Raw genomic sequence first — 27958 nt, forward strand, 5'->3', positions numbered from 1 at the left:
CAATAAGAAAAGTATAACATTATAGTATAAATATGAAATCATATGTTTGTAACACTTGAGATAAATTTACAAGTACAAATAGGGATCAATTAGCGTAAGTATATTTCAGTGAAACAGATTATTTAATTTTAAAACAAAAAATATGAAGAGTAAAATTAGGAATTTACTACCCAGTAAACACTGTTATATTTATGTTATATAAAAGCAATAAAATGGAATGTTACAAGTAATATACATAACCCAGTAAACACAAAGTAACAGTAACGTAACATTAATGTTATAATTTCCCACTCAACAATATAATTCTTACGTACAAGGCATGTTATATTGCAGTTACATTGTTGAGTGGAAAATTATAACATTGACGTTATGTTACTGTTAGCTTGTGTTTACTAGAAAGTATTACCAATAAATTACTGGTTGATTGTAATTTCTTATTCATAAATGTAACATGCAATATAATATATGTATGTCATTGTTACTACGTAGTTATACTCCGTATAGAATTGATCATAGAGTTGGTAATTAAATAAATAGAATACATTACTTATATGTATATAACTCGCGATTTAATTTCTATAAAAATTCCGATTTTTGCTTCAAATAGGCAGTAAATGGACTATTTCTCACATTTACTCGCCCCATTTCAAATAATCTGTTTAATATTTCTGAATCCCTTGTTGGGATTGTATCAAAAATTAAACTGACAAAGAAAAGATACACTTTGGATTTTACCCTTTGTAGGCTTTATATACATTTCATGGCAAATATTTGAATACGAGTTAGTTAAATCTGGTTTCGCCGCATAGCGACAAGCAAAGAAACACGTGTATAACAATATTATATTGCAATAATATTCTGTTACATTACTGTTGTAATGTTATAAAATAATACGTATGGTATATTACAATTTTATATCATATAGGTAACTTTCATTATATTATTTGTTTCTTTCATGTTATATCACTGCAACAAACAGTGTTTACTGAGTAGTTATTTGTATCTTCAAAACTGTTGAAAAAAAACTGATAAAAGATAAAAAGACACGGTCGTATTTTGCGCCAAAATTACGTACAGCAAAGTCAATCATGTATTTTTGCACGAGTTGATTATTTAAAAGTACTTTGAATTATTGCATTTCAGTGACACCTAGATTAATTAGGTTTCTAAAAAACTAGTTATGTACATTCGTAGGCGAAAACATAAGTTCACTTTTTATTGAATTATTATCTAGAAATATAATCTTTATTTTTAACTAAAGATTTCAATATTAACAATGACTTTCAAAAAGATGTTACACGCTGCCATAACTCACAACAGAAAAAGCGAACGATAACAAAACAAAAAGAAATAAAGTTTATCTTTTTCCATTATTTGCTAATGAAACTTTTGTCTGAGTGCGCGCATATAAAGAACATCTAACAAGACTTAGTTGATAACACATTCATATAACATCTATTACATAACATCTATGCTTTATAAAGATAGAAATAATAATGCAAAGTCCAGATCTGGAAAATTAATACTAAATCTCTGTCATGATTTTTTGGCTGTAATCATGCGTTGTACGGTTTGAATTTCTGACATAACATTACACTAATGGAGAGTAAAGGGATAGAGATTGAGAGGGAGAAAAGGGAGAAAAAAGACAAATCACATAGAGTGCACAATAAAAAGGAAAGACAAAGAGAAGAATAACAAAGTCAGATTAAGGAAGAGCAGAGAAATATAGAGAGATAAAGAAGTAAGTATAAGAGGAGGAGGGCAACATTTAAAAGTATAAAGAGAAGGAAGCAAGAAAGTTATAGTATAATAGAGAAAAGAAAGCTAACAAGAAAAGTGATGGAATTGTCTCCTTCCAATTTTGAGCTTTAAATATATTTTAGAGCGGCTAAAAATAAGAGACACGTTTATATATACATATACAGTGTCCCATTTTAACTTAGACAACGTAATATCTCGAAAACAATGCGTTATCAAAAAAAGTGTTTCAAGTAAAAGTTGTAGGGTTTGGAGGGGGCCATCAGATGAGCTACCTAGATTTTGGGTCCGGAGCCCACTTTGGGCCCAATAAGAGCCAAGTCCGCGCCTCTCGGAAGCTTCTTATCTTTAATTACGAATTTTTTAAATAATAATTTCTAGTTTGATCGCTAATTTTTTCTGTAAAAATATTCTAGGTTTTTATTTGCACATTTTAATAAAACATTTATTTTGTATTGGCAAAAAAATCTATTATTACAAATAAAAAAGTAAAACAGTATGTATAAAACGCAATAATGCATATTAGAAAATTTTAAAAATATTTATTCTGTTACAGATATAATAGAACAAAAATAATTCACGCGTTTATGAATAATATCATTAAAATTATTATTAAAAAATAACAAAGTTTATTTATTTAAATAATTAAATATTAATATTTTATTTATTTAAATAATTCTGCAACATATTCAATATTTATCAAAATAGCAAAAAAATATATGTATAATTCATACCTGACATTTGAGTAGTAGATATTGAGTAATTAAGCGGTGGTGGTGGTACAGGCGGTGGATTTTCAGTAAGAAAGTTTCTTGCAAGCATACCTTCGCAAATGCTTTTAGGTCTCTCATTGGATTTCGTCGAGACAATTTTGTCAAGCTGTAATAAATTGTAAAATATTAAATTAAAAATAAGAGTAGTAGTTCAAAAAAAAAAATTAATGTATACCTCAATTTCTACCCAGACAGCACGTATGTCCAAAATCGGGACATAAGACATCTTTAAGACGTCTTAGAGACGTCTTACGTCCCGATTTTGGACATACGTGTTGTCTGGGTATGCAATCATAAAATTTTATAAATAGAAAATTTGTTTCCAAAAAACAGAACTTCAGAAAAATACTGTATGAGCTTTTTTTAAAAGTTCTCGGAATAAAGTATAAATAACATAAATATACAATAGATTTTAAAGAATCGCCAATTAAAAGTTTTTCGAGTTTAGTTGTGAAAATATAAGGGAGACAAAGGGGATTAAAAAGAAATGATTTTGATGCCGATAATGTATAAAATGTATTCTGTTAGCGGAAATTTTAGAAAGAAGTTAATAGGAAAGAAACAACTTAGCAATCTAGTATGATTTAGAAAGGAGTTGAGGATAATAAATAATAAATACATATATATTTATTGGATTTTATAGGGATGAGTAAAATAATTTTTGTTTAATCAAAATATTCCTTTATTTAAGAAAGGCGGATGGAACACAAAAGATAAGTTTATAAACTCAATGAACAAAAAACGTAAGAAAATAACTTATTTTGTAAATAACAGAGAATCGCAACGCGTGAATAACTCACTAGCAAAAGGACTAGAACGCTATAAAAAATAAATGAGCGAGGAGAATATACATGACGCACGCGTAAGAACAAAAGTTAAAAACAAATACATATATGGAAATGCGCAAAGTTCGATTTCATTCAACAGTTAGAAAACTATAAATTTTTATTTATGTTTTACCATTAGTCAATATTTATAAATAAAGATTTAGACTTAAAAATGGTTTTAAAACAATTTTTAAAGTCAAAATAATTAGTCATGTATAACAAATAATATAATAAAAAATAAATTATCATCGGTAGAAAATGTTTTACATGTTCAAACATATTTTAATCAATCCTGTAATTCAGATTAAAAATCTTCTTTTATTTCTAAAAATTGCAAGTCATGAAATTAGATGCCATGCATTATTGAACATGTTATTCCGATAAACTTATAAAAAGAAAGCAAACATTTCTTAGCAAAAAAAAACATTTATAAATTCTATAACATACATATAACAACAATTACACAAAACTACTAAAAAAATTAATACATCAATAAGTTATGAATTGCTTACATCTGATCCATCCGAATGTGATTTAAATAACTGAAACATTAAAAAAATGTATCTATTAGACTGTAATTGGATATGCGTATATACAAGATATCCAAAAAAAAAAATTTCTACATAATTATCTCAAATTAGATATTAAAAAAATTCTTTTATATTAAATTTGCTTTGTTTTACAAGAAATATTCTATTTTCCTTTACTACTTGATAATTTAACAAAAAGATCGTACAATAACTTTCAATTACTTAAAAATAATTTAAAAGACAAACTCCAAGCCATCAGATGCTTTTTACGAAATTTGCCTTCGATTTTTTTGCACACAATGTTCGTAATGAGATATACAAATTTTCTATTTTGTCGGACTTTTTTATTAATTACATTAACCAAAAAAAAAAAAACAATTAACAAAATGGTAGAACAAAGGTCTTTTCTGTTCAGTTTACTCTCCTCTACTTGCTCACGAGCGTTGGCACGATCATTCCGAGACACTCTGTATATCTTTACATTAGAAACTAACAATAGTATCTTATTTTTATACTTTCCACCAGAGGACAGATAGAACCAATATAGGACCATTCAGCGTTTTGTCTCCAAATATTTTCTCATTTATCACATATGTTATAAAGTATAATTTATAAGTTTAGTTAATCATTATTGATGTAATTGTGGTAGAAACTGATCAGCGTTATTTATGATTTAAATCAAAATTCAAGTTTAATCAGTGAGCTTAACCAAAGTTTTGTTAAACCGCAGAGATTAAAATTAAGTTTCTACCAAAAAAAATTGATAGAAACAGAGATAAGTGCGGAGCACTTCAAAGCTGAATAAAAGTTGAAAAGTATTCTAAACAATATACATGATGAGAGAGACGATTGTTAGGGACGGAATACTTTTTCGCGCACGATGTATCGTATTGGCGTATAATTAACTATATACAGCGCACAATTTAGTCATTATTTTTACACATATATTTGCTATTACATAAATTTAAATAAATCAATTTATATTGATGATATTCGTCGGATGTGCATATGCATCCATAGCACCCAAAGAATTAATATCCCAGATAACACACATGTCTTTAAGATTACTTTTGATTGGGATTACTTTTCTTTCAAAAACAACATAAAATTTTTTGATTAAAGTTTTATCATTATTACATTTTAAGGCATTCATTTTCTTTCGCGAGATTAAGTTCGCGTAATTTTTACTGCTTTTAAAAAATTAGGTACATGACAGCATTTTTCGAATCCTATTAAATCCTTTATAACATTCAAGTTGAAAATTTTTTATAAACCTACCATTATTACTATACTTTTTTTCAAATCTCACAGTAATTAAAGAAATTAGATTTAGCTTGCCTTAGATAATATAATAGTAATATAATAATAATTATTATTATTGTTATAATTGCGATAATACTCACTTTTCCTTTTGATTTCGGAGTCAATCGAAACATTGACAACTTGTCCTTTTGATTGGGCGATAGACTGGGTTCTTTCTTGAAAAAGAAATCCGATACTGCTTGTATAATACTTTTTCTTCTTTCTGGATCCTTTGGTTTTTTCTTATCTCTTTTTACTAATACGTCGTTGTTATCCAAAAGCGCGAAACCTGCGGTATTTAATAATTCGTCCATCGATTTTGTATTAGTCGCAGACAGTGTTTCGAAGTTAATCTTCTTCGCGATGTTTTTCATATTGTCGGTACTCTTACTGGTTTGTAATTTTAGGTCTGAAGTATCCATCGCATTGTACAATCCAGTTCGTTGGGTCTCTAATGCATTGTCTTTTCTTGCACTCTCCATTGAGAGTTGTCTTCGAATCACTTTCATTCTGAGTTCTTTGATTCTGTCTTCGGGGCTTAAACCTAAATCCTCATCACTTTTCATTCTAGCTCGTTCTCTCGCGTCTTGCCTGGCTTTTTCGGTAGTCCTTCTTGTTTCTTCGTTTTTTGAAAGCGTGAGTGGCGTCTTGAAAACATCTTCTCGATTAGTAGTGGTCGACTTTTCACTCATCTGTAATTGATTCGAATGATTGGTCTTTTTTGAAACTTTTTCTTTGGTTTCTCGATCACATTCATGATGTAAAAATAATGAAGAATCGAGCGACTTTTTCGCTTCGCTAAAGGTCGTATGAATGGGACTGTTTACTGGTGATATTATAGAAGTAGGAACAAATTTGTTACCAACCGCAGACAAAGGAGTACTAGATGATGCCGGCTTCATCAATGATAGCGCTGTGGTGAAAGATGAAGATCTGGCAGCTCTCCGAGCTTTCTTCTCGGCTGATTTCTGCTTGTGAGCCTCAAGCTTATCCATCAGGAGATCTTGAATAAGATCCTTCTGCTTCGATCGTTCTCTAGTGAGCTCCTCGAGTTTCCTGGAGGTCATCGGTGAATTTATACTGTTACCATTCAGAGTCGTTGTTTCTTGGCACTTAATTTCTTCGGCAATCATTTCTGCAGTGTGCGCTTGCAGCATACTTTTCGAATTCTTTCGTTTTGATTTTTTCACGTCAATAGCATCCTTCGTATTATTAAACTCAGCGATTCTGGACTGTAGCTTTTTTACATATTCTAAGTAGTTTGAGTTACTGGGGTCTGCTTTGGACGATTTCTCGTGTTTCTCTGACATTTCTATAGGAATTACGGGTATCTGTGGATTAACTGGACTGGCAAGGACTGTAACAACCTCACTGGTAGTTGTATCCTCCGCTGGCTCCATCACTAATAGACTGTCTTCATCTATTGATTGAAGCAATTCTTTGTTGAAGGCTTCTATCAATTGTTCTTGCTTTACATCCTCTTTGCGTTCTTCTTCACTTTGCTTTTCGGTTTCAATTTCCAATTTTGTTGATAATTTATTCACGGATTCGTTTAGTTTGTCCATTACATCTTCCATGGTAACGGGATTAATTTCGATCACATTAGAGTCCTTGAAACCTTCCTTTTCTTCCTCGCTGTACGAGGAATCGTTTTCCAGATCCAACCTCGCTATCGGTGCATCGGCGACTGGTAAATTGCACGTATTGGTCGAAATAGGGATATCAGAAAGAGTCGTTTTGACATTTACAAACTGGATGTAGCCCCGATTTCTCCACTTGATAGCATTAGAAGCATCTTGGAGACTGTCATCCAAAAGCGATTCATTATCCGTGTCCATGTAATTAATGTCGTCGCTGTTGGCTAACAATTTCGATGTACTGTTATTCGAGTATTCCTGATTAATTACCCGGTCAACCTTGAAATTGTCGAGTTTTGTATTATCTTCGTTAGCAATTCTGATAGATCTGGAAGATAACATTGCATTGTTCTTCCGTGTAGTAATAAAGCTAGGGTCGATATCGAGTTCTACATCGTGGAAGTCATCAGAGACTAAAACTTCTCCATCGCGAGCCCATTCGGAAAATTCTGTCTCGGTAAACGCTGCAGTAGTAACGTCGTTTTCTTCGGAATCATCTTGCTTATTGGATATCGGCGAAGTCTCAGAAATAGGACTGCTATAGTTACTTGTTTTGTTGTTGTCTCGCAAGTCTAATTGTTCGATATTGTTATTTATCGCTTCAACAGTGTGCGCGTTATTAATTGAATCGACAGTTGGTTCACACCGATCAAGCAATTGATGATCTCGTAAGAAAGAAACCTCGATAGAGTCTGGCTCAAAGGCTTGGCTATCATTCAGATCGTAACGCTTGTATCGGTTAGTTCCTTCGTCTAATAAAAGATCACCATCGATACTATGAATTTGTAATCTAGGTGGTGAAAGATTTACAGCGACTAGCTGCTCATTTCTAGCCACCTCATTGAAATCTGAAGATGATAATGAATCGCTGTCTATCTCGGAATCGTCCGAACTGGCATCTTTATCTTTGTTCTTCATGCTCCAGTCTACCTGCGGGACGATAATTGACGTCTCGTGAAGAGGGCTACGTGGTCTAAAACCATTATTCTCTTCCAAATTATTGGAAAAAATGTTCTCCACATTTTGCGAGCCTTTCATATCCTCTAAGGCATCTTTCGTTAAGTTATTACTTTGATGTACAAATATTTGTTTATTAACTAGTTCTTTGTCTTTTATTGAGGATTTATTACAAATATTAGGTGCTGTTTTCGATTTCAGAATATTGGATTCTTTCACTAAGTCAGGCAACTGTTGCGCTTTGGGTGCTTCAGTCAGAGTAGTTGATTTGTATGCGACATCATTTGATGAATTACAATAGTGGTCGACTGACAATTGTCGCGAAAATAAAATTGTAGGCGACAATGGAGATAGTGGCGCATTGCTGATTCGCAGCTTGCTAGTACCTTGAAAAAATTTCATATAATACATAAAGTATTTTGGATAGATAAAATTTAATTTTGAAAACCGATTTCCAACATTTTTATTGTCTGCAATTATTAATAAATTGTCTGTAATATAATAAATATTCTGTGTTATTGCAAACTTACAATTATTAACAACAACGAGTAAGTAATAAAAATAGTATTAAAAAATAAGTAACACAAATGTTTGTGTGATTTATCTTGTTTATCTAAAATATTTTTTATTATCATCAAATACTGATGATAGATATATATGCAGAGTGTTCCATTTTATGTTAAACAGTCAAATATCTGGAAATTACGAGATTTTAGAAAAACATGTTTCGTACAAAAGTTTTATAACTTCGAGGGGAACATAAGATGGTGCCATTGGTTTGTCCTTGGAGCATTTTTCGAATTATGTGGCTTAATGAAAAAATACTTTATCATGTGTTTTGAAAAGCTCTCGAGGTAAGCTGCAAGAATATGCAATGAAAAATGGGGGTTTTCATTTAGGAAATTGAAGGTGACTTTCACGTGATCTTCAAACAACTATCAAAGAACAAACCAATAGCACCATCTTATGTTCCTCTCAAAGTCATAAAACTTTTGTACAAAACATTTCTTTCTAAAATCCCGTGATTTCCAGATATTTGACTGTTTAAAATAAAATAGGACACCCTATATACAGGATGAGGCAAAAGTATGGAAACCCCCGAATAAGTTTTGAGGAAGGCATTTTACGAAAAAATGTTAAATACAAAAGTTTTAGGAAATTTCTCTGGCTTTTCAATGGTGACCTTAGATTTGACCTTGACCGTGACCTTGAAGGTCATTTGAAGGTCAGAGTAATTTTTTTAAATGGAAACCCCTATTTTTTATTCCAAAATCTAATAGCTGGTGTCAAGAGCTTTTCAAAACACTATAATGAAGTTATTTTTCATTAAGTACTTTTCGAGTTATGAGGCTTGTAAATTACAGTATTTTGACATAAAATACAAAATATCTTGTAAAACATTCAATTTTTGGGAATTTTACCTTAATACTTTTATGCATAAAATAATGAGACGAATCAATTGGTATAAAGAAAACACATTGGTTTTAAAAAAAAGTATGCAGTTGCATGTTGCAAACTACATATTTTTTCTTGAAAGCAACTATGTGTTTTCTTTATACCAATTGATTCGTCTCATTATTTTATGCATAAAAGTATTAAGGTAAGATTCCCAAAAATTGAATGTTTTACAAGATATTTTGTATTTTATGTCAAAATACTGTAATTTACAAGCCTCATAACTCGAAAAGTACTTAATGAAAAATAACTTCATTATAGTGTTTTGAAAAGCTCTTGACACCAGCTATTAGATTTTGGAATAAAAAATAGGGGTTTCCATTTAAAAAAATTACTTTGACCTTCAAATGACCTTCAAGGTCACGGTCAAGGTCAAATCCAAGGTCACCATTGAAAAGCCAGAGAAATTTCCTAAAACTTTTGTATTTAACATTTTTTCGTAAAATGCCTTCCTCAAAACTTATTTGGGGGTTTCCATACTTTTGCCTCACCCTGTATAGTAGAAAGTAAGCATAATTTGTCATTGTAAGTAATGGCAGAAATACAACAAAAATGCAACAGAATTATGCATTATAGGGGATGTAACTCCAATGACCTTGACTTTGACATATGTTGTCGAGATCACAATCTTAGGGAACATTTATTTAAATTGCTAAATTTAATTGTTAATAACTTTTTAATAAACAATGAAGATTGGCTAAAACCTTTTGATGGTTACTCAGAGTTGTGACTTCGACAACATATGTTAAGGTTAAGATCATAAAAGCTGCACTCCCTATAATACATAATTATTTTTTGTACATTGTTTACATGTTCAATTATGTATGTATGATTTTAGAAAATACTTAATATAATAAAAAATTCATCATACCTTGTAAAAATGCTTGCATAGTAGGACTGGGTTCTGGCGCTGGATTAAGTAACTTCTGGTGTTGGGAGATTGCGTCGGTAAAATTTCTTAGCTTCGTATCCACATTGGACGTCGAACCTGATTTTACAACAGAACCACTCAAAGCTGATCCGCCCAGTAAATATCGTTTCTTCAACTCCAAAGAGAGTCTCGAAGCAATTCCTCCAGTTGAATGAGTGCGATTTAGAAGATAATCTCCTTTTCGCGGATTTAGTAACGGCGTGCAAATATTCGTAGGAGTCGGTATGGTGCAGTTCGTTTCTTTGCCCTTAAGTCGATCACTTTTTAAAAACTGCTCGCTGACATTTTGCTGTTTCTCGTCCTGCCTCAAATTGCTATTAATCGAAGATATCATTTTGCTTTTCACCTGCACTTTTTTAGGTTCGACATAAGTGCCTCTTGTTTTCCGCACGTAAGAGTCATTGATAGTAATCTCAGGAATTTCGTGCTGCGTTGGAGTTGTCTCGTCATGCTCGAATTCGGAATCTGTCGAAATTTCTGTTGCAGAGTCTTCCACACTTTTATTTGTCGATGCATTCTCCGATGATGCGACCTATGGAACAAAGTCGTTATGATGAATAAATAACTGTTGTAGCAAACAGCTGGAATAGCGAATTTAGTAAATTAGTATAGAGCGGTAAAGAAAAAAACAAATACTAATACATTGGTTATATGTTCAGATTAAATGTGTGTATTATTGCACAAATTTACATTTACTTTATAAGGTATATAAAAAAATTGTTATTTCTCTAAATGCTCCCTGCAAACAAATCAAACATAAATTTATTTGCACCTAAATGCTAATTTAAACTTACTTTTAAAATTTATTTATTAATTTATTATCAAAGTAATTCCACTTTACAACCACAAAAAAAGGAAACACAGATAACAAATTAAAAAAAAAAAGAAGATAATTTGACTCAATAATATATTAACCGAGGTAACTATTTATGTGTAATAATACGAAAGCTTTTCTGAAACTATTAAACACAAATTATTAGATAGACAATATTGTTCAGTAAGGATAACAAGAATTTGTAAACAAGCATAAGTATTACGAACGCTTTACACTGCTGCGGGTAGGTTTGTGTGTGTGTGTGTGTGTGTGTGTGTGTGTGTGTGTGTGTGTGTGTGTGTGTGTGGGCGCGCGCCCGCGTATGTGTGCGTGCGGAAATATGATGATCTTAACAGGAGAAAAACAAGATAAAATTGATAACAAAATTAAAAAGAATATTTAGATAGAAAAAAAGCTAAGTATATCTAAATGTTGAGAAGACAAAGATTATGATATTTAGAAAAGAAAATAATAGGATAAAAAAGATAAGAAAGATAGAAGAAAAATAAAACTCGAGAAATTTAAGTATCTAGGGTATACAATTCAGTCTAATAAGCAACAAAAAGAACATGGAAAAAGGAAAAAACAAAAAAGTGCAGTATGAGACAAATATGAGAAGTAAAAGAAAATTTGAAAAATATTGGGGAAAAAAAGTGTAATTATATGCGTTGATGAAACAGTGGTGAACAGTGGTGAGATATAAGATAGAAATTCGATGGAAAATGGAAGGAATATGAGAAAACATAGAGAATGCATGAAAGATTTTTAAGATGGGTACTGAAGATAGAAAGATATACGCTGAAGTATATAATGAGGAAAGAACTACAAACTTAATAAGAAAATGTTTAGGAAAAAAAAAAGAAAAGAGATAAAAAGGAAAATTATTAAGATAGAAAAAAGTGAAAAAGGAATATTTTAAAGAAAGAGAATGGTAATTAGGAGAGAAATGAAGGCGCAAAGAAAATTAGATAGATAAAAAATTAGATTAATTCGGAAAGGAAGAAGCAAAGAGTAGAGAGACAGGAAATGAACGGAAGTATAATTAATGATTTAAAAAGGTAAAGAGAAAGGGAATATCTCATTATTTAAAAAAAGTTGGAAAAGTTTTGCATAGATGTGTATGTAAGTGTGTGGGTGAAGAGAAAGTGCGTGCGCGCGCGCATATTGTAAAAAATTTATCGCATAACAGCTGATTACTTCGGAGCTTATTCGCAAACACAACCAGCAATTACGTCATCTTTATTATAAATCTGACAACACTATCGCCTTAAGTGCAACTACCTGTAAACCGGCCGACCAGTTCCGGTTTTCGGCTAATCACTCTCTTGTTTCAGAACATGCGAAAAGTATGGCTGTTCACCCTTACGTGGGTGTTATTAACCTATTCTTTTATGAAATCGGAGCTTCGGACTCATTTTGGAACTTAATCTCACTTCGTCAATTTGATGCAAGTTCGGCAGTAAAATAGCCAACAGTGAGGTGCGCCCGTTGCAGTGCCGTACTTTATGTGAGAGCATTTTGTGGCTGCCTGCATTCAAACTTATACTTTTCGGTTAATTATTCGGTTTGATAACTTAGTGGCTGGTTAAACATTGCTTAACTACTTATAACGTTCACTGACTCTTGTCGATATTCCGCGCTACCCTCAGTACTTTGTGATCGTAATAACTCAATTATCCGACGTAATATTTATATTCGCGTCGAAAATATGTCTTGTCGTATTCCATTGTACTTTATTTTGTCGTTTCTTTAATATTGTATCTTATGAATACACAGTCTATTAACCACTTCCTTGACTTGCCCGAGTATATTCGAGCAGTACATCATCACCGGCACATATACGGAATATACCCAAATATATCACATACTGATAACAAAAAAACATTTGTTAACTCTCTTTGATAAAATAATCTGTCAGAAAAGTAATTAATTCAATCGTGAATATTCATTTAAAACACCCTCATCTACCCTAAAATCATTCATTTAAAAGATAGTTTCTTCACAAGACTCAGAATTTATTACAATATTGTCATTAAAGTGTGTTTTGCAGTAGATTTGTATGTACAGAAATACAGCTTTGCATCCAGCTTGTTACTTAGCCGTAACAAAAAAATTAAAAAACTGAAATTTTTAATTGCTTTTTATATTGGGTTGATCAGAAAATTGGGTTATTCAGGTTTTTTTACAAAAATGAAAACTTAAGAATAAGATTATTACACGTAATTATAATCAAGAATGTGCCCAAGTAGCACACGTCATCTGACATCTTTTTATCGTCATAATAAAGATTGATCAATTGATTATTATGAAGACAAAAAGACATCAGACGACGATCATTTGCTACTTGGGTATGCACTCCGAACAAAGTTAATAGTTTTTCTTTTTATGCAAGATACTGCTCGCAGGTTGCTAATTTTGCAGAGAGGTAATGATTGTCGTTCTTTATTTTAGTGTAACGGTTGAAATAAAATCCATTGTCACTAGCGTGTGAGACTAATACACTAATCAACACGTCACCATTATCACGTATATGCCAAGCTTATATGAGAAGGTGCATTCCAGTATATGTAAAGTTCAGTGATGTTGACGCATTACTGTTGATGATAATTTAGGCCTGGTAACTCAGATCCTGCAAGAGAAGTTGCTGCACTTGTTCATTCACCGACTGTCGCTGTTTAGAGAGACTGTTGCAATCACTTGTCGGAGATGTTACCGTAAATATACTCGATTTATCGTACATTTTGTCGGATTTGTTTTTCGTATCTCTTTTCCTTTTATAGCACTCACGCGGGTAATATCCCTTTTTCTTACAATAGTAAGTAACACTTCACTTGTAGAGTATCTTTGTTTCTGGATCTGATCGGAAGAATCCCAAATGCACATGAAATTTAACGGATATAGCAGTATGAACGACGCAGACACAATGTAAGTCGGACACATCCCAAATTGATACATGAAGAAATGGACTTATAAAGGTCGCAAATAGACACAAGAGGAAACGGACAGAGAAGGAAATTGACATATGTAGAATAGAAAGGAACATAGTCTAAACTGTACTTTCTACACAAAGCTAAATCTATCCCACATCGACTGACACTTTAGAAAACGAGGTCTGTAACTGTATTATTACACATGGATTTGCTACTTGCTATATATAGCAAGATATTATTAAGATTATGTCCATTTGCAACCTCTATGTGTCCGTTTTTTTCTGTGTGTATTTCTTCTTGTATCTGTTTGCAGCCTTCATGAGTCCGTTTGATACGTGTTCGACTTACACTGTCTCTGCCCCGTTCACATTGCTGTGTCCGTTAATTCTGTGTGAAACTCTGTGGAAATCTGGAACTCACTCAATTTCAATTGGTCGTAGACCGTTCTTTGTGAGCCGTTGGTCTTTTCTTCTTCGGTTGTTGCTCATGGTGGTAAATATAACTGTCTAACTCAACAGTCGTCTATACCTTCTATCATCTTGCCCGTTTCCTTTATCAGCCTCTCAAACAGAACGCTGACTGTTTTATTCCCTGTAGAAACACTGTTTTATGCCATCACCAATGTGCTATACTTTAATGAAACTTTGATAGACAGCCTAGAATCTTCATCATAAAGTCAATTTTGTTCATTATTTGCCCTGCCTCTCTTAACTGACTCATCAAATTTTCAATTTAATTCATTCACAGAACGATTGAAATCTGTTGAGTTGACGTGACCTTTGCGTAAGCAAGAATTTGCTTGATGCCAATCTTTGCTTGTATCTTCACAAAACTTTATCATATCTCTCTGGTTACTGTGCATGTATTCAGTTCTTGTAACTACTTTCTCTACAAGGAGGAGAAGGAGATTGAGTTCGTGGCTTTAATGAAGGCATTCGTCTTTTCTTCTGGTCTCGCTTTGGAGTCATCAATGAGATCTTCAAATCCATAAACCATCAGAAGTTGCACCACTTCAAATTTTTCAGATTTTGGAGAAATCTGATCTGTTGAACTCAGTAATTCTTTTTCCGAAAATATTTTCCGCCTTAAATTCTTAAATACACGGGCTTAACAGCAATTTCGCAAAAAAAACACACATGCAAAAACACCACTTAATTAAACCTTTTTACTCTTAATACGATTCGTGCCCTGAATCTAAACCCCTGATGGGATTATTATCGAAAAGAATACACGCAAATTCGAGAAAATAAAAAGAAACTTTTATTACAATGCAAAGATTATTTAACAGAGAGATTCAATCAGTGCGCGCGACAGAAAACTGTAATGGATATAATTGTAAGACAGGCAACTGATTTGCTGCGATATTTCTCGCATGCGCACTGATTAGTAAAGCCTTTCTGACGCCTTAAACTGAAAGATCGAATCAAAATAAACCATAGCAAAATCAATTCTTAACACCTTTTCTTTATTTGCTCTATTTAGGATACTGCTTTGCATATATGTATATTAATTATACAATTTTCTGCAATTATCTTTAATTATTCTGTAAAGAAGAAGACAAAATTAATCCAGCATACAATATTTTAGAGACTGACATAAATAATATAAATAATGAAAACGAAATTAATGCAAATTTAAATAGTGGTGAGTCTATCGTATTGCTATTTAAATGCGCATCAATTTCGTTTTCTTTGTTGTTCATATCGGTTTCTAAAATATTGTATGCTGGATTAATTTTTTCTTCTTCTTTAATATTGTTTGTAATAATTGTTTGGGCACTATTTTTCGTACGTAACATTAATATGTCAGAAGCTACAGTAGTATGTTGCTTTGTGTTGATTTTTAAATCTAGAGACTTTGCTTCGATAAGATCATTATATATCAAATCAAAATTATCACATATTGTTTTCTCTTCGTCATTACTTAGCTCAAATAGTGATAAATCGAACTGAGAGTTCATTCCATTATCTTCTAAATGTGCAACTTCGCTTTGTTCTTCAATTTGATTGAATTGTTGATCATTTGTTTCAATGTTTCTTTCAGTTCTTATTTTCTTTATATTTTTTTCTAATTTTTCGCATTCGTCTTGTTTAGCAGTAACTTTAATTATGTTGGCCTTTTTATCACAATCATTCGAGGAATTAGTCTTATTAAAATATTTCCACATTTCTTCCTTTAACGCTTTCATATTAGATGGTTTTTTAACTTCTTTGTTTTGTATTGGTCGATTTTGCGGAATTATTTTCTTATTCTCCATAAAATATTTATTCATTTTCAATTGGGCGCGTTCAGTTGATAGTGGTCGGAGTTCATTTTCTACGATTTTATTTTTTGCCTTTCGCTGCTTTAAATCGTGCTTCAATTTATCGAATGCACTGTTACAATTTCCGAAATCTGGAATATCTTGTGATTTCGAAGGAACCAACAATTTTGATGTGTCTAAAGATTCTTCAAGTTCTTCAAGTTGTATTTCCCGTGTTGGGGATGCAAATGTCACTGTCAATACTGGACATATTGGTTTTTGTAATACACTTGTAATAATCAGTGGCTGTATTGTCTGTATATTTTTGTTTTTCTTGTCAGCAATATCGCTTGTATGGATATTATAAATATCATCGTTAAGTTTAATGTTTCTGTTTCTGTTAATAAAATTGTTATCCTTATCTTGGCTAATAATACTAATATTTTCATGCTTATGTATATTTATTTCTTCAGGCAAATCAGATCTTGAAAATTCTAAAAAGTTATTTCTGTGATTGCTAATATGTGAATTGCTACGTAACGCTTCAATATATCGATAGATTTCTAACAATAAAAAAAATAAGGAATTTCTATTTTTACTAAAAAGATAAATAATTGCATTCAGCAAACTATTAACATTTAGGACAGTTTCAATATTAGAAACCTTGTAATGTTTGCTGGTTCCAATGCAAGATATAATATCTGCACATGTAGTTTTCGCAACTTGTTTCGAACAAGTTTGATCATTCTGCGAAAAATCTCCTTTTATATTACTTGTAAATAAATCTAACAAATTTTTAATTAAATCGTGTATGTTAAAATTATTAACATTTAAATTCAAATCAACAGAATTTAAATAAAGATTTGTTGTGTCAACGTCGAAAACAGTATACAAACAATTATTATTAATTCTATTATCTGAACGACTGAAATCAAACCGAACACTTTTGTTCATAAAGTTTTCATATAGAATAGAATTGTAATCTTTATTACCCAAGTAATTATTCACAATAACATTTGTCAAAGGAATTAAAGATTTATTTTGATTTGAAATGTTATTATGGATATTATTTAGCATTAGAAAAGGTGTTGAACTCATTGTACAAGTTATATTTTTAGAAGTTTGCAAGATAACATTACTAGATGTGCCATTTGTATTGACAGAAAGTATGTCGTTTCGGTTGTATGTGTTTATAGCTACTTTATTAGAAACCAATGCAATTTCATTTAAGGATTCTGATAATCCGAGATCGTTTCTATTGGGCAATAATTTGCTATTATTTGCGTTTGTATCAGATATTAAAAGGGGTAATATTTTAACTTCAAAATAAATGGATGACTTTTTAATTATATCTAGATTTACAGAGTTTTGAGAATGCTTCACCTCTGTTTCCGAACCGGTGTCAGTATCAGAATTGCATTGTGGCACTTTCAACCACACTTCCTGTTTCCGAATCTCTCGCGCGCGAACATCTTCCTCATCTTCGGTTGCAGTACCGCTTTCATCGTCTGAAAAAGAAATCAAACTATTATATATCGTAATATAAAGGAAAATAATATAAACTAGAGAAGAGTTGTTAAAATTGTCGTACACATTCTTTTTTTTCTCTCTTTCACATTTGTTCTTTCTTCCATTTTCGATTATATATTATATCAATTTTAGAGAAATATATAATATGAACTAATTATGCATAAATTAATGCATAAACAATCAAAGAAAAATATTATTATTGATTTTTAGTGCATTTCGAGACACTATTCTTAGTCTCTTCTTTGAAACAAACAATAATTTAGTTCCCCAGATAGACATTTGGACGCATTTTTTATACATAATTGCAGCATGTGTCATATAAAAATTGTAGCATATTATTTATCCAAAAATGCGTCCGCACGATATTAATTTTGTTGATATGTTATAGTCGGCGCCTCCTCCTCCCGTCGTATATGCGACTAAGATGGTGGCAAAAGGAGCCAGCACCGTCGCAGTTCTGGAAGCCTTTGGCATCCCGCCCCAGGTGGGACGCAGGGCCAGAGATTTATCCCTGGTCCTTCCTCCCCTCCGAGAGAGAGTGAGCCAGAAAGGCTCTATGCGGCATGCTACAAAATCATATTATTTAGGACCTCGATCCTAAATAGCTGTTTGAGCAGCGTATCAGCCACATTACATGCTGCCCAGACAATATTCAGTTGCCGGGATTGCGAGCGAGCGTACATCTGCTCGCTCACGTCCCCGGTGTCCCCTATAAATTCCAAATTGCATATTCTGAGAGCAATAAATATAGGAAACATGTTAAAATAACAAATTCCAAAGCAACTAATTATTTTAACATAGCTTGCTTTTGTAGCAAACTGACATCACTGTACCTATCACTGTATTTTAGGTTTATTAAATTAAAATAAACTTTTTTAACAATCTGCAGTATGTTGGAGCAATAAATTAGCAAAAAATTCTGGTATACCTATTTTGTTTTTCATCTTTAAATGTTTTTTAGAAGTTGGGGTGCTAGCTTAATGTTAAGTCAACATTCCCACTTTTAACATTAATTTTCCACTGTTACGTTGATTCAATAAATTCCAGACTAAATTAGGGAGCAATAAATTAGCACTTAATTTTGCTATATATGAGAATTCAATTTTTTGTGATGAAAGTGCTAAGTTAACAGACATCAAAATTGCATCAATGCAATTGCAGTTAATTATAAATGCAAAGGATGGATGAAATAACAGACAATCTGAGATATGGAAAATTTAAATCAACTGAATGATACCTTCACTAGTATATTCATCACTGGAATCTTCATATTCATTACTGCCGGTGTCAGAGTGTCCTATTGCATGTGGATGAGAATAGCGCAGAGTCCAATTCTTAGCTAACTGAAGAGTTCCCTCGGTTGTTAACGGTTGATCTATAGCTTCCTCGAATATCTCATTGTCCTCATCAGAATCACTAAAATATAGATATAGAATAATAGATTGAATAATGCTATTCTAGCACAATTCGACATAAAAGAAAACATTAAAAAATATTTTAATTTATCCCCACCCCTTTTTAATGAGTTTTCATCAATCTCCAGGATTATCAGCATTTTTATACTATTTGTTTTTACTTTCCTTGCTGAAGAGGTCAATCTGCTCTATCGCAGTAAATAAATGAAAAATCTTTATAAATTTTTATTATTTTTTCACCACACTATAAGAGTTATTGTACTACTTTTTAAACAAAAAATGGGAAAAGCTTTTTTTTAATGAAAATACCGCTGACATTAGCTTTACCCAAAGCACATCATGTGGAGGTTGTACGAATTTACGATCGGATTAACGTGGTAAAATATTGCAATATATTGTTGTGTCCGCGCCGCTGGAATATCGTCGCTCGATATCACACTCGATTGAGATATCGCGTGTGCCGTAGAAAAGATCGAGACGCGTCATATCAATAAAATGACAGCGGAGAGTTACGCTTGGTCCTTGCTGCTGTGAGAACGCGTTTCGAGCGCGAGCCGGTTATTCAAAGAGTCTAAGATTGTGTCTAAGACTGTCGTTATTCAAAGAGTCTAAGATTGTGTCTAAGATTGTCGTTATGCTTACTATATTAGGGCCGTTTTGTGCTTATAACGTGTGTTGTTCTTTCTTTCTTATGCGTGCACTCGTAAGTGGTTGACGCGAGTGTAACAATATGTGCATATATAATTTACCTCATATCAAAATTGTCATCACTGGATCCCATTTCCGTAGTAGAAGCACCAAAATTTTTATCTGTCCACTCATCTTCGTCCATTTGGCTGTGAGCTTCCTCAGGATCTGATATCTCTGCTAGATTTTCGAATTCAATTCTCTCAGGAGTTTGACCACGGTCCAACAGATCAAGTCCAACAATACCTTCCAATGGCAATTTAACCTGAAAACACATATATGTTATATCTATAATGTTTAAATTAACATTTCAAATATGTCATACAATATTATACAAAATTATACCTTATCTGATGTATCCAATGCAATCATGGTATTAGGTACATTTTCTTTGTTCACTAAGCTGTTCTTCTTTTTATCTATTCTAGTTTTTAGTGTCCCTGATAATCCAAAGTGTTGTGTGCAGTAAAAACGTCCTCCATTTTTCTCTCGATCAAACGTATGATTTCCTACAAAATAAAGTAATGTTAGGAAATCATTAAGAGAAATATGATTTAAACATATTCCATACTTTGTGTAATGTTTTGATTGCCATATCGATTATACTATATCAAATTTATATACTTAGAGATCAAAGTTCTTTACGTTTATGGGTACAGAATTCGCTATTTTCATTAGTTTGAAAATTTTTAGCTTTACATAGATTACTGTGTGTAAATTTAAAAATATTTACATTTATATTTATTTTTGACACCATATTTTTCGTTCAACATTTTAATACAAAGTATATCAGATAAAACTTAATGTTTACAGAATCATATATCTAATTAAAAAAATATTTTAATAAATAGTGATAAATTAAACATAAACACATACACAATAATCAATACAAAATAAAATTGTTGTAGGATGTTGTAGATGAATTAAACTAAGGAAATAAACCAGAATATTTCAAATATTTAAATATACCAAATATTTTACATCTTTACTCTCATAAACGTGTTATTCCATGACTGCATAAAATAAAAAAATTTCTTACATTTATCAAAAAGGTTGTTACATACTCAAGAAATCTGTAAATCCTCAAAAATTTTGCGTTTTTTTTTTTAAATCTAAACATAGAAGAAATTATTTAATCTTTACGTCTTTATATTCATAATTAAGGATTACAGTTTTTGCTGAATTCCTTGTTTAATTTACAAACTCTTGTTATTTTTGTATTTATAAATAAACAAATTATAAATAAGATTACCTTCTAGTTTTATTTTTGATAATCGAAATAGCATTCAAAATGTTATAAAAGAGACAATTATTACCTATTCTTAACGAGATGGAACAATATTCACATCGGAAACAACCGCGGTGGAAAAATTTACCTTCCGCGCTAAGTCTTTCCATTAAATAAACTCGTTTATTGCAAAAGTGGCACATCTCTGAACTTCCTTGTACTGGTAATACAATGGCGGGCTTAGTATTCTACAAGAATAATTTATACAATTTGATAATAATTTAACAATGACAAATATTTGTTATTAGTAACAATATTTTCTTATAAGACACTTTTAAATCCTTGTATTAATTGTTACAATCTACAATATATCTATACAATTATCAATACAAATATCTATACATTATATCTATACAAATTATTCCAATAATACAATCGCTAAAAGGATAATTCTTTATAAAAAAAAAAATAAACAATATTTATTCAAAAAGATATCTTTTTAGAAAATTTTGATATACGTGGTCGCACTAGGATTAAATATTGTGACAACTGAATATCCTATAAAGCTTTCAATAAACATGCCTAAACAACAATTTTTTTAACACTAATCTTCCATAATCATCATCATTTATCATCTGATAATTAAATAGATTTCTTTTATAAAGCAAAAAATATAATAGCATTTATATTACATTATATTACATTATAGATAAAATTTTAACATTCTGCTGACCAATTTTGCATAGAGATCGTAAAAATTATATTTACCGATTTTTGCAGCGTAGGCTCCGTATCCTGACTTTTACTTGAAAATTGTTCAGCCATGACTGCAACTTTATTGTATCCGATCGTACTACCCTCTCGAATCTTCTTGCCTATACTTTTCAGAGTATTATCTATATCAGCGTACTTACTATATGTGTCTCTTTGATCATTGCCCCGCTTTTCTATCTTAATCTGCCGAGCTAAAAACTGAATGGTACATATATACATCTGAAAATAATACAAAAACGTCAACTTACTGAGCTTTTCTACCAACCTGCTCGCGACTCCACTTCGGCACTCTCTCTACATGATTATGACGAATACCGCGGCTCATTTTATTCTCTTCAATTTTCTTTTCGATTTCCTTTACGTTCCAATCCGTTTTTTCGATCTTACCTACACGCAAAAAATATTTTATTATTTAATTTGACAATTTATACAATAGTACACACTTCAGTCAAATTAATTTTAATAAAGTAATATAAATATATATGTATACAAAATAAGTCGTAAATTTTTCACATTAAAATCATTTCAAAATTTTTGCACACATGCACACACCATTATACTTAAATATTACATTGACATGATTAAATCTCAATTATACTTCATAAAAGTTAATTATTAAATAACGGTAAATTTTCATTTCTTTGTATTGTTTTGAAAAAGACTTTTAAGAAATCTTCAAACTATTATATACGCATATATACAAGGTATTTTGTTTTACAGAACACATTTTATTATCTTAAAAACGATTAATGATTATATAAAAATAAAGCAGAGTAATTGGAATCACTTTGATAACGCATAAATATTGACTTTAGCAAAAATTCATCTATATAAATATTGCATAATTCGAAAGAGACCATGTAATAATTTTCTAAGTAGAAAAATTAATCGAAATTGAAGGTTACCTTATAATCTTGAAAACTATAGGTGATTAAAATATAATTTGAATATTATGCTACATGATCTCTTTCAGATAATAAAATATTTATGTAGTTTAATTTACGCTAAAATTAATATTTACAACATTGTCAAAGTGGTTCCTGTTACAAAGTGTCTCTTTGTATACAGCTGTAGACATAAAAAAGCTTTATTAAAATAAAATAAAAATAAGAAATGTATACGAACCAATGGCACGTAAAAGATCTTTGGGTTTCTTTTCACTGGATGCCGTTCCTTTTAGTTTATCCTCGAAATTTTTTATTCTTCCCGAAAATTCTTCATCAACACTACATCTTCGATAAGCAATGTGCATCTTAGTTTCTCTGTCCTAAAAATAACTGACAAATTAATAGAAATTTCTGTGAAGCGATTGTAGGAGATTAATAAGAGTACACAAATAATGCGAGCATAAATTGAGTGGACATCTTATAAAAAGCATTTTCAATGTAAATGCATATAATTTCAATGTATATGTACAAAGTTTTTCACAAACATTTTATATTATTGAAAAAACAACTTTTATTTAAAACATTTTTTATTATAATGCGTACTTTCAAAGAGATAATAGCTTGTAATATTTTAAATAGATCACCCTTATATATTTGTGTGTGTGTCATTTTTTAATATTTTTTTCGTGTGGCTGTGTTAACTTAAAATTTAAGCTGGTTATACAATTATTTTTTTACAGAACAGCAACATGATTGAAAATACAAAAATAATTTAGCGACAAAATAGCACTAAATTTTTGTATATATTTAATTTGATTATGCTGAAGTGACTGAATCAGCTTAATAGACATATAAATACATATTTAAAAATATTTCATTTCATTCTTCTTCTTTCATGGAAATATTTTGAAAATGCTTTCATTTCAATTACAATTTGAGTTGTGAAAATAAAATAAGTCCGGTGATGCCAAATCTGTTAAGTAGTAAGAATGGCACAGCGTTGTTATTTGCAAAAAACAACAATATCGACAATGTAAGCTAATGCATTATCATGCACAGAAAATTCTTCCAAATTATAAAATTTAAGTCAGATATTATGAATATTCTCAACACAATCGTTTCAATATAATCATTATATATATGTGAATATAATAGAAGTTTCTCAACTACATATTTGTTAGTTTCTGGTTTACAAAGAGATTCCACTTTTGGTCACGAAAAAGCAGGTATATATGCACATTACAGTCTCGTATTTTTATATACATATATACATATCCGTCCAGCGAGAGAATATACCTGGTTTAAACGAAAACTCGTCCGTTTCGCGCAAGTTTTCCCTCACGGAACTTGTTAGAAAGCCCCCCCCCTTCCCCCACTCCACATTACTGTACTGCTCGTGCAGCTTGTCAATGCCAACGCTCTTCCCACTTTGGCCACTATGCTTCTCCTATTCGCAAAAAGGGGTATATTTTCTCGCTGGACAGAATATAGTGCGGGTTTCTTCTGGAATACAACTGTAAGGACCTATTCAGACAAACTTACATAGTCGCATAAACATATGGATAAGGAAATTGATTGGTCCATAAGCAAATACATAAGGAAATGGACCAATCAATTTCCTTATGCATATGTTTATGCGACTATGCAAGTTTGTCTGGATAGGCCCTAAGTTAAAAAAAATTTATAACTGAATATCTATCAATTGCTAAAGCGTTGCTGTTGATTCCTATATCAACTTTGATAACCATTTTATTGGTTGCTATCGTACATTCATCAAAAGAAAATAAAAAATTAATACTAATTGTACGTGATTCATTTGTAATATAAGAGAAGAATTAATTATATATGTATGTATTAATTTTCACACACACGCACGCACGCATGCGGCATCTTTTGTTTAGCAGAACAATTAAATTCCTGACAATGAATAAGAAATCCTAAGAAATGTTTAACATAAAGACAAATAATATTATCAACTGTATGATAACAGTAAAGAAAATAGTATGTATAGCTTATGCCTCTACCTGGTCTGGTCTGCAAAAATAATATAGATTTTAAAAACGCATGTACCTAGAATTCGAAGATCTAGCAAATGTGAGATTAATGCTCATTTTCACCAATATAGATTAATTTTAATCTCGGTTCAACTTACTCTTCATCTTTTTCTAGTTCTAAGAATTAGAAAAAGATAAAGAATAATTTAACCGAGATTAAAGTTAATCTACGTTGGTGGAACCGGGCATAAGGAATCTATTGAAACCTGTTCTCGACAAAAGACTAAAAGTCATTACACGTAAAAAAGTTTTAGTCGTAACGTAAGCAAATCGACCAATCACATTGAGCAGTAATGAGAGTGACTTAAAAATTTTTTTGTGTGATGACCTTAAAACTGTAGGCTTCTAGTAATCAGCAGAGTATTGTAATGAGGATAATCGCTAATCCACATAACTCTAAGATCATAAATTCACCCACTTCTATTACTTTTACTACTAAAAATTGTGCCACTTATAATTAAAAGTACATAAAATGACAAAGAAAAAAATTAACAGAATTTGAAAATTGAATTTTTAAGTTTTAAAAGGCTTGTTACTCTATAACTTTTTTCGCAAATTTATATTTCATATTTTACCATTTTTACCACTGACTTTTCACATATTTTTGTCATTTTAATTTTATTGAAGAGTGTATTTAAAACTAAAAGTCTGCAAATGTAGCATCAAATCTAGTATAAAGAAAAATATTTTTAGTAAAATATTTTTGTTCTTCGAAAATATAGAAAATATTTAAAATTTTATATTTGGCAAATTAAAATATTAAAAATCCATGAATTTACAAATTTAATAGTCTATAAAATTATCTCTATAATTTATGTGTATAAAAATTCTTAAGCATCCTATGTAAATTAAAAAAAATAATTTATAAATCTAAAGATCTTATCCAAACATTGATAAATTGAACAATATCTGTGTATTCAAAGATTTATAAATACAAATATTTATATACACACATATACAAATATCTATATCACTGTGCTATGAACTGATATATCGCTCGTGTCGAGCAGTATCAATGTGATCATTGTTATTGATGAGATCGTTCTTTATTACTTTGGCTTATTTAATTTTTTTCTATTTATTTTAAATATCTTTATCTAATATTTCAGTGTTTTCCATGCGATCTAAACTCTTTTTTCTCTAATCCCTTGCATCTAGTTGAATTAAAGAGAGAACAAAATTGTGGTCAATTTCCCGTATATTAATTTATAGTATCTTTTGTGCTCTAACATCCATATTTTCGGTTCTTGTAGCTTTTTTGTAATTATCTATATATTAAAAGACCTATAAGACTAACAAAAATAAATAAAAATCAATGTATCCGTTAATTCAACAATTTTATTAATCAAGCATATTAATATAATTTATGCAAATCTTTTCTCAAATAGGTTTAGTAGCAAACATATTAATTAAAAAAGTATACTATCATGCTAAGTATTTTTTTAAAACAGTATACTGTTATTTCAAACATTAAAAAGTACAGATTCCTCATCTGTACTTATGATTAGTCTATAGCTTACTGGATAAAGAATTTTCTGCTCTAAATCTTTTACTCTGTCCTTGAAATTTGGTGCAGTTTGACGATATAAGAAAATCGAATAATCTTCAAAAGCTTCATTTTTCTCACACTTTGCATTGCCTTGCAATATCTGCATGCTTTTATAGAATTGCTGAGTTGCCAACTTGCGCAAGTATTGTCGTCTCTTCATACGCTCGGTTCGACGTTTTTCAATCTCATCAAGACATTTCTGCCTTTCCTCCTTAATTATGAATTGAAGATTATTATTATTTATGCGATTAATCACAAATTATGAATATTGATTTTTTCCCTATATTTATTCTCGTTTTTTATTTTGAATTAGTTGAATCCTAATATTTCCTGTTACATTAGGTATTATTTTACTATTTCACTTTCCTTGATAATGTTGAAGTGATAAGCGAGTGAAAAGCGAATGATGTCTTCTACCTCTCATACACTTTTTCATTCTAAACTGATAGCATATGCAATTTTGTACATATTATATAAAAATAAAAATAAAAGCTTAAAGAAAAGTATCTATTTAATTCCAATGAATTAAAATTAGAAAAAATCCGATTACATTTCTGCGATTACTGCGAGAAAACATGAATCAACAATATATAATGTGTGTAAATAAGACTCTTTGACACTGTAACTCTTAGATATCTTAGTTCCTCTTTTGAATCGCATAGGATACATTAAAACAGAAAAAATAAAACTATCGAATAGAGGACCACCAATGACTCAATGACCTTGACCTGAAAGGGAGGGAAGGGGGGGTATGTTATCAGGATTACTCAAAGTAACCATTTTAAAAATTTTAGTCGGCGCTCATAATTTATTACCAAACTAAAAAAGTTATTAACAAAATAAGTTTAATAAATAAAACGTTATTTTCTGACACCATGTATTACACGTTAGTGGAATTTACTTACAATTAGCAGATTTATTTGTTTAAAAGTGATAAATTAAATGCGTGTATTTTAGTTATCGCTTATTGTTTATTAAAAAGTTATTAACAATTAAATTTAGCAATTCAATTAATTAATTATTCGATTAACTTCTTAATAACTTTTTAATAAACAATAACGACCGAATAATGAGAGATAAACTTGATCATTTCACCTTAAAAATAATAACTTTACAAGACATAAAAGAGATCTATAAGGCAAGACAGTTTTCGCACTTTGCATGAGCGAATAACTCAGCAGAACTGAAGTAAATAAAAAAAATTTTTCAGTTAGAAAAAAAAAGCAAATTTCTTTCCTAAAGCCTACATTCTAAGTAAAGTACATAAGCTTCTTTTTGCTACTCAAGCGAATCAAAATCAACAAGAGGAGAGTTGATGTATTCGAATTTATGCGGTCCAATGGAAAAAGAATTTATTAATAGATAAAGATACTTTTTTCTCTTATTCAAGGACTGTATACTTTTTGAAACAAGTAGTACAAGTAGTACAAATAGTACAAGTGAACGATAAGCTAGATGATTTCTCTTTTTATGTAGTATGAGTCAACGTCAAGCTAAACATTTTCTGTGGGGCATCGAATTAAGTTAGCGAGAAAGTCTGCTCGAAATCGAAATTCTTTTCAGATTTCTCTCGCATGATTGACTAGTGCTGCTACCGTCTTCTCCCTTATTGGTTTCGTCGAACCATTTGTGCCCAAACATTTTCGATCAAATTTAGATCTGGTGCAGGTCAACG

General features: G+C 30.8%; 1 protein-coding gene across 7 annotated transcripts in view; it reads right to left on the reverse strand.

Moving 5' to 3' along the window:
* Mical (Molecule interacting with CasL) overlaps positions 1-27958 on the reverse strand; it is a 51279-nt gene that overhangs the window by 5553 nt on the left and 17768 nt on the right. For 3 of the 7 annotated variants that reach the window (XM_067354135.1, XM_012371945.2, XM_012371783.2), the window contains exons 11-23: positions 26255-26494; positions 22919-23060; positions 22059-22180; positions 21788-21991; positions 21108-21267; positions 20137-20300; positions 19854-20056; positions 18927-19105; positions 17543-17667; positions 10114-10705; positions 5295-8173; positions 3874-3903; positions 2496-2640 (exon numbers count right to left, since the gene is read on the reverse strand). In XM_067354135.1, the coding sequence (XP_067210236.1) occupies positions 2496-2640; positions 3874-3903; positions 5295-8173; positions 10114-10705; positions 17543-17667; positions 18927-19105; positions 19854-20056; positions 20137-20300; positions 21108-21267; positions 21788-21991; positions 22059-22180; positions 22919-23060; positions 26255-26494 (5185 nt within the window). Of the gene's footprint in view, positions 1-2036; positions 2161-2495; positions 2641-3873; positions 3904-5294; positions 8174-10113; positions 10706-17542; positions 17668-18926; positions 19106-19853; positions 20057-20136; positions 20301-21107; positions 21268-21787; positions 21992-22058; positions 22181-22918; positions 23061-26254; positions 26495-27958 lie in introns of all 7 variants that reach the window. The other 4 variants (XR_010889976.1, XM_012372134.2, XM_012372211.2 and 1 more) reach the window with 4 other exon arrangements.

The sequence above is a fragment of the Linepithema humile genome, chromosome 4 (genome assembly GCF_040581485.1).
Source record: "Linepithema humile isolate Giens D197 chromosome 4, Lhum_UNIL_v1.0, whole genome shotgun sequence".
Lineage (NCBI taxonomy): Eukaryota > Metazoa > Arthropoda > Insecta > Hymenoptera > Formicidae > Linepithema > Linepithema humile.